Source organism: Diorhabda sublineata, chromosome 8 (assembly GCF_026230105.1).
Source record: "Diorhabda sublineata isolate icDioSubl1.1 chromosome 8, icDioSubl1.1, whole genome shotgun sequence".
Lineage (NCBI taxonomy): Eukaryota > Metazoa > Arthropoda > Insecta > Coleoptera > Chrysomelidae > Diorhabda > Diorhabda sublineata.
Genome location: NC_079481.1, coordinates 27,876,678 through 27,891,806, shown reverse-complemented (window position 1 = coordinate 27,891,806; position 15,129 = coordinate 27,876,678). Strand labels below are relative to the sequence as shown.

The 15,129-nt window shown below is 32.6% G+C and overlaps 1 protein-coding gene across 2 annotated transcripts in view; it reads left to right on the top strand.

Annotated features, from left to right (window-relative positions):
* The window catches only part of LOC130448351 (ankyrin repeat and SAM domain-containing protein 1A-like), an 88,697-nt gene that overhangs the window by 30,432 nt on the left and 43,136 nt on the right, over positions 1-15,129 (top strand). Inside the window, exons 6-8 of one of the 2 annotated variants that reach the window (XM_056785681.1) lie at positions 10,707-10,936; positions 12,507-12,596; positions 14,248-14,416. In XM_056785681.1, coding sequence (XP_056641659.1) covers positions 10,707-10,936; positions 12,507-12,596; positions 14,248-14,416 — 489 coding nt within the window. Of the gene's footprint in view, positions 1-10,706; positions 10,937-12,506; positions 12,601-14,247; positions 14,417-15,129 lie in introns of both variants that reach the window. The other variant, XM_056785680.1, reaches the window with a different exon arrangement.

Here is a 15,129-nt window from a genome sequence, read left to right as displayed (position 1 = left end):
AACGAGCGTCGAGGAGTAGAATCGTGTGTGCTGGTGTAGTGGTGGTGTAAACAGTATATTCAATACACATATCGTCAGCTTGAGTTGCAAACCTCGTAATTCCATAGCACCGAATTTTATAGTAAGCAATGAAAAAAATTGAATGAAGACTTCGATTTCGAAAAAATAATTGAAGAAAAACTGTACAAGTGAATTAACTCGCAGTGTGGTTAGCTTTGAACTAAATGAAAATACAAAGTTTCTATTGTCACAGATTTTTTGTCGTAGTTTTTCTATTAAATGCGTTCAGAAATTATTTATCTATTGGTTTTCAAAAATGTTGATATAGGAAAAACGTGGTTTACGACTTAAGCAGACGATATTTATTTGGATTCAAATTCAAAAATTTTGGATGTGTACCATAAGAAAAATTTTGTTCACATTTTTAAACGACAAAATAAAATTTCTCCTCGTTTTTTTATATCTAAATAGCTTTTGTAACGTTCTATATCTTCTGATGACTAATTTATTATTATTAAGCAAAATGGCGATTGAAGTTACAGGGTTTTCTATTTACACTTTTAAATTGTGACGGATTTTTCTATCAGATGCGTTCAGAAATTGTTAATCTAATGATTTCAACCGAGCCAGGGAAAACGTGGTTTGCAACTTAAGCCGATTCAAATTCCAATATATTGGATGGGTACTATAATTGTATCGATTTTCTTCATATTTTTAAACGACAATAATATTTTTCCACATTATATCTAAATAGCTTTTACAATGTTCTATATCTTCTGATGCCTTATTTATTATTCCATTCAACCTATTCAAGTTCTCTCATTTTGATATAATTTATTCTGCTTATACATCATTTCTTATGTCTTTTCTATCGTCTCTGTCGTCTAACCACTAAATTCTAGGTCTCCCAGCTGCTAATCACTAGAAATCAATTTCCTTATCTGTCCAATATTTAAAAAAAAAAAAGCCGTAAGCAGCAGAGCTCCATCACGAAAGTCTAATTTTTCGTCGAATGAAGAATTTAACTAATACGCAAACAAATCTTTCCATAAAATGAATTTCTTGGAAATGATATCAATTCTCAATCTTATTTCTTTATATGGAAAATCTGCTATTCTTCAATAACTTTTCATTTCACAAGTTAACTCTTTCTCTCGAATGAAAATTCATAATTTCAATAGACCCGGTGGTCTCGAACCCTCTTGTTCAATTCCAATAGACAACAAAGAAAAAATTGTCATAGTGACAAGAAATTTCGAAAATGGGAAGTAAAAAAAATCACCCTAGCAACGATCATACTCGTATTATTCATTAAATAGGAGGCGGTCCAGTTCAACAATTACAACGATCAAAATGATTTCGGGCGTTTTGTGCTAGAAGAACTGAAAAAGAAAACTTTGAACTTGAGAAAGACAATTCTTCAACATCACCCCTACTTGCATGCGAAGTTCGAACTCTCTAGTTAAACTTTTTCTGGCCAAAAAATAAGAAAATATAATAAAAATGACCATAAAATGGAGAGGGGTGGAGATGGAAAGTTTCGACCTTAGACAGGAAATCATCTCGCAACTAATTGAACCTACATATGAAATTTCATTTTTCAGTCGCTTTTCGTTTGACCTGCAGAGGTGAGCAAAGGTCAAAAACCACTTTTTTTGCACTGCGACCCCTCTAAATATTCATTTGTTTTCAACCAAACTCTAATAACATCAATCCGCCGCCAAAAAAGCCATGTATGCTAATTTTGAACCAAATCGGACCCATAGCAATTGCTCGAGAGACGAAAATAAGAATTGTAGACAGACATTCGAAAAACCATCATAATAGTGTTCAGGAGGTCTCAAAACATGGGAAAAACGATGTGCCCCCCATTTTTCTTCTAGTCATGCCTACCGTAATAGTCTAATTTTTCCTTGAAAAATTCGACTAACAATCATCGAAATACCAGTTAATCGTAAAAACATTAAGGTCAATCTCTTGTAGTTTCAACCCTCCATTGTCTGTCTCTTGTATCTAATGTTTTTGTTTATCGATAATGTAGCTGACTTATTTCATCTGTTGTTTTTTATACTTTGATTTGGTCTCTATAATAAATAATTATTTTTTATTTTTAAATAATTTTTCGTGGTATGTAATATATCAATTCGGAAAATCGTGTTATTGAATTTAATTTTATATTTTATTCGATTTGGGACACTGTATATAATCCACAAACTGAGTAATTTTAAACGACTGCATTAACTACTAAAATTCGCTCGATCGCCTTGAATACTTTAGCAAGGTATTTACCTGTTCATGCGAAAAATGTATGAGTATATTTAACAACTGAAGCGCAAAATAAATACCTAGATATTTGATCGCGTGTTAAATGACATTATTGGTTTACTTTAAACAGAAATTTCCCAGAAATTAGACTTATTCATTTATTTAGAATTTGAGTTCGACGCCCGTATAGGGTTATTTACTATAAATTACCTATTTCTTGAAAAATTATAATTATCTTCTTCTTCATTTCCGGCTATTATTGTAGCCATTTTGGCTTTGGAAACTGCGGCTCTAATTAGGTCAAATGTTGTAACGTTAAAGCATTTTCGCTGGTTTCTATGCTTGGATATGAACATCCTTTTTATATTCTATTTTGCTTTTATTATTTCGGTGGATAATTTTGACATTCCCTGTAACACTTTCGACAAATAATCATCGTCTATTGGGTTCCATTCGGTTTTCAGGATATTTCAAAGATATGAAGAGAAAGTGGATACTGCGATCTGACTTCCCTGTCCAAATCAGTACATTCTTCCTTTCTAATTCTTCCAAATAGTACTTGCACAGCTTCTAGAAATGCTTGGGATAGTTTTCATGGTGGAAGATAAATGTTCTGCCGAGCAGGCTCCGGCCAGAACGTATTAAAATTTTCCTTGATATTTTTTATAGCCTTCTTTCTGAAAAACCCCCTCAATTTTTACCAGGTCTCCAGTCGCCCTTCCTCCAAAACATCTCCAATCATCATTGAGCCTCTGCCATATTTTACAGTCGGGATTACACTTGGATCTAATATCCGTTTTTCTTTTGACCTGCACATACTCTTCTCTTAGACCCAAAAACTTCAAATGTTTGTTACCCCACTGCAACTTCTTAATTCCATTTTGACGGCTTTCTTCACTGGCACTCTTCCAAAATGGCCAGCTTCCCTCAATCTCTTTTCCACTGTAGAAGTACTTAAAGTCAAATCCCTAGATTTTTTGATCTAATGTGCTATCTCTGGTTTATCTTCAGCGGTTCTGGTTTTTCGACGTCGCCCTGAACGTCGTTGTATTTTTAATTCGGGGCCAATGGTAAAGCTCTACAGTTACTCAGCCTAGATTATAAAGAGCCTCAACCGATAGTTCCTTGGTTTTAAAAATTACAAGTCTGAATTTGCGAGAACGAAATCAATTCGTATACGAATTTCACAAAAAGATGTCTTGAACCAATAAGTATAAATCACAGCACAATCTTGAGTCTCGCAGTGCTAACTTGGACTAAACTACAATCATAAACACCGAAGAAATGATTCACAGTTAAGGAATAATAAACAAAATATAAACATGTGGTCTATTAAAATATACAAAAAACGGGTAGTGTACAGCACGTTTTAGGACCAACCATCTTAGCTTCGTCCCTTTACCTTTTTTTCATGATTTCCCCTGCCATGGTTCACTAACACGAACCCAAACGCGACGATTTTTATTCAAATGTTAAGGACTTACTTTTCCACGAAGCGGCGAAGCGAGCGGATCTTGAATGCCGAAATCTTCGGAATCGAAGTAAATTTCGTATTTTAGTTCAAAGTAATTGACGTTAACTATTCAAAATCAGAAATCATATGAATTTCAAAGGAAACTTTATACTAAATAAATACTCATTTTCGCTGTACTAGCATACATATTACAAATAGATAAGTGCAAAAGTGTTTGAGAAACTCCCAATTATTTAATCATCCAAATGTTATATTTCAAGTAGAACATTGTTGTGAAGCTTAAAATATTAGAGCTTTGCGACCCATCATCCTCAACACCCACGATATTATATCTTTGCGCTTCTTTTCTCCGTAATATTTAAGCGGCATACCGAATTTGTACAACCTTAGCGAAGGAAATTTGATTATATTTTCTTCTTTGGTGATATTATGGTATTTCAAGCAGTCCACTTTGGCTAATTGGACGTTTGCACCATGTTGGTTAAAAGTATTGGCAATTTCTTCGTATTCATGCACGAATTTTTGACAGTGACGACAGTTCGGAGTGTAGAAATCTACCAGTAGGTAATTATTGACTTGAACGGCTTTTTTGAAACTGTCTTGAGTTAATTCTAATACTTCTCCGGGGCTTTTCAGTCTTTCACAGTGTATCTGTAATATCAGACTCAAAATTAAAAAAATATACAGTTTTGACATTCATTGACTAGAATTTTTATATTCATGTAACTTGGAGTATATTTCGTTACTTATCACGGTTATTTGACATCATTGACTTGGAACAGTAAAAATTTCGGTACACAATATATTTGTGATGGGTGGTTATTCCAATAACGTTTATAAATCACAGTGCAGGTTTTGACGTTCGGATAGTTACACTCTATTCTCACTTGAAAGACTGATCGGCTTTTTAAAGGACATCGGTCTTTGGTAACGTCAAGTGGGACACGACAGTCCTCTCTGAATGCCTTTACAGTCCCTTGTCGCCCACAATGTAACTATGAACTACTTGCAGGACTGTAACAAGTATAAAAAAAAACTGATATGCCGCAACGATTATACAGACATTCCTACGACAAAAATAGAGAGTTTCGCAAATTAGTAACCCGGGTAAAAAATCTAGAATGTCGCCAAAGAACACATCATCCATTATGGCGGATTATTATTTCAAAAAAACCGTGTCATTATTTGCTTTAATGGCCAATTTTACAACCGAGGGTAGAACTGGGGATTAAACTAAAGTTTAAACTATTGTTTGACTCTAGTTTAAATCAAGAATAAACCAGATTGCACTACATGTCACAGTTAAATAAACATTTTTGTCACACATGTCACAAATATAGCCAGAATTTTTGTTTTAAAATTTATTTGTTTATGAAAGTTTTACAAACAAAAATGAACCAAAAAATCGTGCTATTGGTTATCCTTGTTAAGAAATACAAAAAAATAGTCGAATCCAAAGAAAGTGGCAAGGTAACTTGGAAAGAATAGAAAAAGAATTGGGAGGAGTTGGCAAGGGAATTTAATAATGAAAATAACAAAATCAGTTATGTTTTCTATATAATCACAGCAAATTTAAAAAATATAGGACAATTTAAAGATTCCCTTTACGAATAACTTTTTATTTTCTCTGCGCGTCAACAATGTTGATAATTTCTTCATCATCAAGTGCAAATCTTCTATTACTCTACAAAAAATCTTAGTTCAGTTTGCTATTTCACACGCTTTTATCTGTTTGCTTGTATAATTGTAACTGACTTTTTGGTCTCGATTTTGACCTAATTTGAAGGATTAGATTCGATTCAAACTTGGCATACTTGTCAGAGACCAACGGCAATGCATTAATTCGATACACACAGGGTGGGCAACTAAGAATGGCCGTCAACTATATCTCAGGAACGCATTAGCATCAGGGAGCAATAAATAAACATTAAAATAGCGAAAACCCCATTGAAATACCTCGGATTGCTTGTTGTATTAGTTCTGAGGTGTAGGTGGCTAAATAAATGAACGTCAATGTCCTAGCCTACTAGACCTTTGAAGAAAAATTCTCGCGTTCACGTATTTTTTAAGATATAGCGAAAACCTCATGTCGATATCGGTTTTCTTTCCCGACATTTCTTAAGCAGCTCCAATTTCTGCCGTTCGTGTTGCTTGTGGTATTCTTTCAATTATATCGTGGCTTTATTAGTGTAAACGAGATCTTTTATTTGGCTCCACAAATAAAAATTCAAGCAAAATAGTTCTGGAGATGTGGGTGGCCAAATAAATAAATATCCACGTCCTATCCACTTACTTCATCAGCCTATTAGATGTTTGAAGAAAAATTCTCGCCGTTTACGTATTTTTTAAGATATCTCGGTACAGAAAAAAGATGTTGACATGCGGTTTTCCATACTTTATTGTTAATTTTGTATAACTACTTTCAAAAGACTTCTTTAAACTGTTATGTATATATAAAACAACGCCTTTTGGCATTCACGATGCTAATTTAAACACTTACAATTTATACATTTCGTATTGCTGGACAAAAGTTCTTCCAAACAATATCATGTCATCATGATCCCACGCTTTTATGACATGGACTTTAAACAAAGCTGATAAAAACCGAGTAGATGCTTTCTAAATGTGGGTTTATAGAATACCCTTACGAGTATCATGGACAGAACATCGAACCAACGTATCCGTATCACAAGAAATTAGTCTACGTACAAAGCTGCTAACCAGAATAAACCGCAATGCCTGTGACATATAGCTGCAAGATCAGAATCAATGGAACGATTAATCATAGAAGGTAAACGCCCAAGAGTCAGATCTCCAACTAGATGGGTAGACCAAACAAAATATGAGACTGCATTATGCCGAAAAGATTGCACAGGATAGGCAAGCATGGAAATATAAATGGTGTCACCTCATCCTTTGGAGAATAATGGAAAAAATTGTTTTGTAGTTTTTTTAAACTATCATTTATTGCATTTAATTTTTGATGCTTTCACTGGAGGTGATTACTTTTAGGCGATGCAGAGTCGGATAGTGAAAAAAGAGTCAGTCAGTCGAAAGTTCGCACATAGAGATATTACATATCAAAAGTCAAATTGTTCATTTAAATATATTTGAGTTTTAGGACGAGATTGTGGAATATTATGTTTTGTTATAAATTTTTTTAAGCAATTCCTAAATTACTATTCGGAAACTTCGTTTTCCTATTCAATTTCGCCATTGAATTCTTCATCTTTAGAAATAAACGCAGAATCCAAAATTTTTGTCAACGCAGTATTTTCAACTTCACTTGAAGAATCATCGTCACTAGATGGTTGTATAGAGTTTTTATCTACATCACTATCTTGTAATGTGTCTAATTCTTCTTCAAAATCAATGTTACCACAATATATTGGAGATCTTTGTCTGGCAAAGGTTAAAGGTTATACAATACTGATGGGACATAATATCCCAATAATTAACATTATTGGGACATAAAATTCCCATTTTTCATTTTTGGAAGTAAAAGAACTTATAAAAACTATTATAAAATTATAAATAGCTTACTTGGCAATTCCGAGCAAGTTCATATAAAAGCACAGTTACTAATAAGCGTGATACGTGTCAACTGTTAGTTAGCAACATCTAGACTGAAAAAATTTTATAGAAATGAGAAAAAGCAGATAGCAAATAGTAACAAAGCAGACAGTTTTGGACTTGTTCACGAACCTATGACCGTGCAGTACTAAAATCCCAGATCTCAATGTATTTGTAAGCATTTAAATTATTTTAGCAAGTATTAGAAATTGCCCGAGACAATTTGCTCCTACAGTATTGGAAGGGTTAAAAACATATATAAAGGGTCTATGAAATAAGAAATTAAAAGAAGTAATTATCATATGGATTCATTCCTTTATAAAAAGATAGTATGGGTTCTATCGAGACAAACAATATTATTGATAGATTGATGAAAAACGTCAAAATAATTACCTGGCACTGCATTACGTACATATATCTACTAATAAACGTTTGGAATTCAAACAACAAATATACAGTACAGAACGCACACTGCACATATACATCCGCAGCTAATAAGCAATTATAGATGTCAGTGGTGTGTTATGGATTGTCGAATACGACTAGTTGCAATTATAAACCATGCAGAAGGAAGCCATTCTACCGAAGATGATCCAAAATTATTACGGCATTGACGTGATCGCGGATTCGCTTCCTCTCTCGCTCTATACACAAGTGGTAAACAATCTGCTGCAAACCGTAATTCTTGTTAAGTATCGGGAATATATTTCGATCTATTTTCAATTATATTTGTAAAAAGTTATCTAAATTAACCGATTTATACAGAGTTTCCACGAAAGTTCAAATCAAAATGGTAGAAGCAAAAATTGTGGTTTCACGAGTGCATTGTACACAGAAATGTAAACGCGGCTTGATTCTAATTGTTACAAATTTACACAACAATTTTACTTGAGTGGAAACAATGGAAGTACGTTTAATCACTGCAAACTATAACAAAATTTGATAATGTACCAGAATTTATTTAAAGTTATGCTTTATATGAAGACACATCCATTATAAAATCATACACCACTGGCAAAAAACACGGTCCTGTGTCCGTTGAAAAAAACGGACGTGTAAAAGCGCTCTAAGACTTGAAAGATCTTGGGACTCATTCCGCTAATCAAGTACTGTCTCTGAAACTAGCAGATTTTTGATTCCTGGAACTTTAATGAATTTTAAGACATCCATCGTATTTAGTTTATAAAAATATTAGGCCAGGTATTCAAGCATGTCCTGTCCGAATCCTTTAATGCAGCACCGATTTATTTGAAATTTTGACAGATGATAGGTGTGTATTCAAAAAGCGAGATTTAAATGGTGAGAAATCGAAAGCTCAGCAAATTTAAAGTAAAAAATGTCATAATATGCCAGATCAATAGTTTTTGAGTTATTCACAATTGAAAAATACGATTTTTCGTCAAAAAACCGCATTTTTCAATAGTTTTTTTCGTATAACTCTATAATGATGCAATTTATCGAGAAAAGTGTAGTGAACAAAAAAGAAGCTTATAAAAAACAAAGAAATTAAGCTATAATTCAAGATCTTAAGGTTCTACCTAAAGCAAGTTATAGATACTTGAATAGCTTTTGTTTTACGTAATTGAGCAGTTAACCACAAATAATGGGAAAAGGGTACATTTTTCAACGAACAGTCATAGAATACTTTTCAAAGAGCTTAAAAAGACCTTTCAAATGACCACTGATAAAAATCGTTTTGACTGACATTTCAATGAGATATGATGTAAAATAGTTGAAGCTAACAAAATTGCACTAAAACTACTGTCATTTCATTGAAAATCAAAATCAAACTTATTCGTTGTATCAAATACTTTATTTGGATGTTATTTACGACATCTGAAAGTTTGGCTGATTAGAAATGTATAAATTTGAAAAAAATTAGCATTAAATATTTTTTTTGATCATTTTTTCTTCATAAATATAAGAGATACAAAAACAAATAAAAAGTCAAATTAAAGCATTTTTTATGACGATTATTTTGCTTCTTTAATTTTTTTTTGTAGAATAAAAATTGACGGAGTTATAACCAAATTAATCTGTCACTAATATCAGTATAAACATCTGTTAACTGTCTTTTCGTGTATATGAATACATTTGTCAAGAATTCAAAATCAAAACATCAACAGTCATTAAAAATTTTGATTTTTTATCAAAAGGGTGGCTCTTAAGGGTTGGCAGGGTATAGACAATTAAAAATTACTTCAAGTAGAGAAAGAAACTTTAATACAAAAATAATGTAAAATCTAATAGTTAGATTTTTTATTCCATTCCCTGCAAAGGGGTAGTTTTTAAGGGTTGAATAATAAAAATTAATAACCAATTAAATTTTATTAAAATGCTATGAATTTTTCACAGTAAAAAGGGTTGATACTTCAAAATATATAAATTTTCTATTATACAATATGTTAAGATATTTATGATGCATAAACGAAAAAGAATGGAATTTAAAAAAAGTAAGAAAATCTATAATATTAGTATTTTTCAATAAGGGCTGGTTTTCACCCCTTAAAAACAATTTGCACATCTTGCGACCATGTAGATCTTGATATAGAGGTTTAACACCATTTTGAGCTTGTAGCTCTAGTAAACAATTTCATGACAAATTTTACACGAATTGAGTCTTTTGGTAGACACAGAATAGTAGATCGGCTCCAACTCAGTTAATTAGGTTAAAACTTCTATTGAATCTTTTTAAGAAGGGTTATTGCTTCTCATAGATGAAGTTACTCTTTTAATATGAGTTTTGAAGGTATTGTAAGTCTTCCAAAATCACGTAGAAATTAATGCCGATGTTTTTGACTAATCTTGCATACACTCAGGAATAAGTGTGGAAAAAACGATGCTTACAAAAATCTTTAATAGAAAACGTAATGATTATAGTTATATGGATGAACTAATAGAATCCATGATTTGAATAAAAACTATTTGTTTAGTGAATAAATTACAAAAAATCAATTTTCTAATCTATTTATGAATATTGTTAATGTTTGAAGTTGATAAACTGAAAGGTTTTGGTAAAATTTATATTTCAAGAGCCTCCGTTATATTTGATATTAATTACGACATTTTTTAGCTTGCAATAAGTCGGTCCTAATAGGGCATTAAGGAATAGGGATTATGTTAGTATTTGGGCAACCAATTCCTACAATGAAGAACGAATGAAAAATAGAACATCTATTAATTGATTAAACGTACAAAAAAGTTGCTTTTGTCGTGAAATAAATGTCGTTTTAACATTTTTTCTATTCAATTGTTGACTAACCTAACCTAACCTATCCTATAAAACCCCTCGATATTTCCGAATCGCGAAAACCAAACTTTATATAAAGTTATTCTAGTTGATCGTTCAATTATTTCGAAAATTATTTCATTCCTTTAATATTTTTTGTTACAGAGCTGTGGTGGAGGTACTTCTTCGGGCAGGCTTTAACGTCAACATGCGTACCAAGGCTGGTACTGCGTTGCACGAAGCGGCCCTATGCGGTAAAGTGGAAGTTGTACGTACTCTACTTGAACACGGCGTCAATACGTCCATTAGGGATTCAAATAATTACACCGTTATGGATTTGCTCAGTCAGTTTAATACGGCGCAGGCTTCGCAAGAAATCATACAAATTTTGAAACGTAAGTAGATCGATATACATCCAAATATAGTTATTTATGTGCTCAAAGTACTTCACGCACGAATATCATATAATATTTTATCTACAGCCGAAATTTTCCAGATATAAAACTGATTTTGAAAAGGACATTATGTAAATCCGATGTTTAAAGAGTAGAAAATAATTTGTTGAAAACAGAATTATGAATATATATTTGTAACAAAATTTTACAACTTAAGTTACATCTAACATATAAACTGATTTTAATTACTCACATTAATATTTACAATTTGGACAATTTTTTCTATTTTTGAGGTTGAAGGCGCCACAGTATCGAGATTATCGACACTTATCGTTTTGAGCTCTGATTCCTCCAGTGCAGAAGTTTCTGCTCTGGGCTTATCTTCAAATTCTTGACTTTTGACATTAAACATTTTTATGTTTGAGAAATGCTTCGATTTAGCCTTCTGCGACGCTAGAAGATTTCTACCCGCCGTGTCAGTTAGCTGATAATACATGAGGATGGTTCTAGAAGTACCCGAACTGACGTAAAGTTGGCGGTAGTTCCTTGGAAAAATACCACTGTATTAGAAAGTTCGTAATCTATACAGCAGTTTGAAGAAGCCACGTTGCTTAGTACTTGCTGACCACAGCAACGCAGTGATCGACCAAATGATGTGACGACTCCAGAAATGTTGAAGAAAATCCACAAAGTGGTACTGAAAGTGCGCGAGCTAGCAGACATAGTAGGCATTTCAAAAAGTGCGGTACATCGTATATTAACTGAAAATTCGGACATGAGAAAGCTACGTGCAAGATGGGTGCCGCGTTTGCTCACAATAAAACAAAAACAGCGTCGTGAAGATGTTTCCATTAAGTGTTTGGCAATATTTCACAGAAATCAAGCTGATTTTTTGCGCCGTTTCACAATTATGAGTTAAACGTGGGTCTATAGCTTCTGCACCCGAAACAAAAGAACATTGAACACAATAGACTTGAAAGAGAGAACCGGCTTCAAAATAAGATAAAGACAGTTCCTTCTGCAGACAAGGTCATGGCGTCTGTTTTTTGGGAAAAACTATCAACGGCGAGTATTATGCGAATTTATAGCGAAGAAAAAGAAGTTTGAATTGCTACCTCAAACACTGTATCCGCCAGATTTAGCCCCTTATGTTCTAAACTTTTCGCAAATGTCCGTTCTATAATTTCTTCTTCTTAGCAGGTTTTAGTACTTCATTTCATGATTTTCTTAACTTCCTCATATACTTCGTGACCGCATGTTTTGTTTCCTACAGGGTGTTAGTTCATAAACGTACCACAACTACATTTTCTCCTTATATAAAATTCAAAAATATTTGTAGTGACAGTTTCTAGATTAAGTGTCCCAAATATGGAAAAAACAGAAAGTATCTTCTTTGTAAGATTTAAAGTTATCTATGCTTAATTTGACTCTTATTATTAACATGATTAAACTATCTATATCCTTTATTGTTTCTGCTTTGTTAGTCCTGTAATCTAAATAGAGTTGCACGGAATTTAAATCTTCGATTTTGGTCGATTCAACAAAGTCCTATTTCCTATTTTTGTTGCAGGTCACAAGAGGGGGTTACCGTTAGTAGATAGCGATGGAGAGAGTGTCAGTCATCCTTTTCCAACTGTGCCAAATACAGATTCAGATTTAGGCAAGTAATGTTACATTAATTTAAATAATGGTCAACATAATTGTTGTTACATGTCAACCAGCTCAATACCTTCTGTCTCATCTGAGAGCGAACTATTTAAATCTGTTTTTTTTTCTTCTGCTCTTTAATTGTGTTTCTAATTTATATGTCCAATCCAGCTTTAGTAACGGAGAATACAATAAATCTTTCAGTACAAATCCTTTAGATTTAAGTCTATGCATGTATCTGTTTACAAATACTTTTCATTTCAAAGCTTATTTCTAAGAATTCTAATCTTTATTTAGTTGAATCAATCATAAATATATTGATAACATTTTTGGGGCATTGTGCAATAAACCAAGAAGAATTTTTAAAATAAATGTAGCTTCACTACGAAAGGATGATAATATAAAATGGTAGAAGTTTCGCTCATATTTCTTGTTGATGATAAAATTTTGAATGTACTTTTAAATTCTTGTGGTATTTCATAATTTATACACTCCCCCAAAAAAATATTAAGGCTGAATCTAGGAAAATTGATCACGCGCAAAATCATCGCCGATAATTCATTAAATGCAAACCTAACCTAGCCTAACCTGAAGTGACCTAACCTAATCTAACCATTTTCAGAAACATAAGCCAATGCGGAGAAAAGTCTCAAACAAATTTATCGCGTATTAATTCATCACCAACAGTTCATTTCAGTGACAATTCTTGCAACGACAATTCATCGCAGTGTCTATTCATCCTATGCCAACCTAACTTAACCTAGCTTGACCTAACCTAAACATTTTCAGGAATATAACACAATGTTGCGAAAAGTCCTAGGTTCGTGAAAAATTTATCGCGTATTAATTCATCATCAACAGTTCATTTCAGTGACAATTCATCGCAGTGTCAATTCATCTTATGCCAACCTAACTTAACCTAGCTTGACCTAACCTAACCATTTTCAAAAATATGATAAAATTTTGCGGATAGTCTCAATTTCGTGAAAAAGTAATCTCGCGACAATTCATTTCAACTACAATTTATTGCAGCAACAATTCATCTCAACGATAATTAGTCGCAGCGGCAATACATAATTAATTAGATGACAAAGTTTCATTAGAGTGTCAGATAGTTTGCAACTAATAATTATTAACCTCAGCACATTGATAAAGATTAATTGTAGTGATAAAACCACACTTAGTCGAATTTTATCTCTAGAATAGTGATTGAATTTATTGTTTTCGTAATGATTTTCTTATTTATTAATTTACTAGTTTATTTAAACACGTCTACTTTTTACTGACTGTGAGTGATGGACCTACGTCTATTTATATACAACGGATTTCTCGATTATTCAGATTCTAGAATGTAAACAAACAAAAAGGTTTTCTTAGAATCATCTCTGCTTGTAAAAACAATACAAACATTTATAAGACTTCTTGGAACCTGGACTAGGCGCGTCTACCAAACTTTAAATTCTATCAACATAATCGAACAGGACCGGTTCCACTGTCCATGTCAGTGTACAAGTTCCTAATATTGTATTATTTCTATTTTCAAATTCTTGTCAATTTTTTTGGATAGGGAAAATTATGATTTAATTTGTAGTATATTAACATTTTATTTTTTTAACGTAAAATTTAGACATTATTTATATATTTTTTCGTTTTTGTGGTTACAGGTAGTCCTTATGAAAACGTACGACCGTCGTCTAAAAACGCACGATCGGTCACTACGGACCCTTCGCCAGGAACCTCGCCCCAACGGTGGGGTGATTTCCTCCAAAGACATGCACGACCTCCCGAAGGCTTTGATGATAGGAGGGTGTCCGGAGTGTCTGGAATATCTATGTAAGTCATTTTATACATTCAGTAGTATTATACTTCATCTCTAGATACATTAGTTGCTGATTCTCTTTATACATTTATACAGTAAATGTGGAATTTATTTTTTTGTTATACTAAGATATTATTATTGAAAAACCTCACGAATTTTCATTTTTTTTCTCTTAGCTAGATTGATCTAACTACTGAAGTTCAAAGTTTTCTTTATGGCGTTCTTTGAAAAACCTTTTTAAAAAAATAATTTAGCATATTAATATTATTTTTTCCTTTAAAAAAAGTAATATCAAATCAAGATCTCTTCAATGACCTAATCTAGCTTTATTTTTGGCCATTTTCGAAAAAATCTTCTGACAAACCAAGGATTTTTCTCTATTTTTCAAAATTATACAAAATCTTGATGTATAGTCGGAATGTATTTAATAATTTGCAATTTATGACTAAAATTTTCTGTTCTACGGGTTTGCTGCTCAAGTTTTGAAGTAGACAAATACTTAAAAACAAATATTCACTATAGGCTTTATAGCTTTTCAAATAATCTCCATTAAGATCAATAATCTTTTGGACCATTTTTCCAAGCATTTTTTCCACTCCGATTGAGGTTCCTTCAAAACATCTAAAGCATTAACTGTTCTTCAGGAGTAGAAAAACGTTGACCTCGCAATTTATTTTTGATCTGCGTTAATAAGAGGAAATCATTGAGTTCCAAACAAGGAATATGC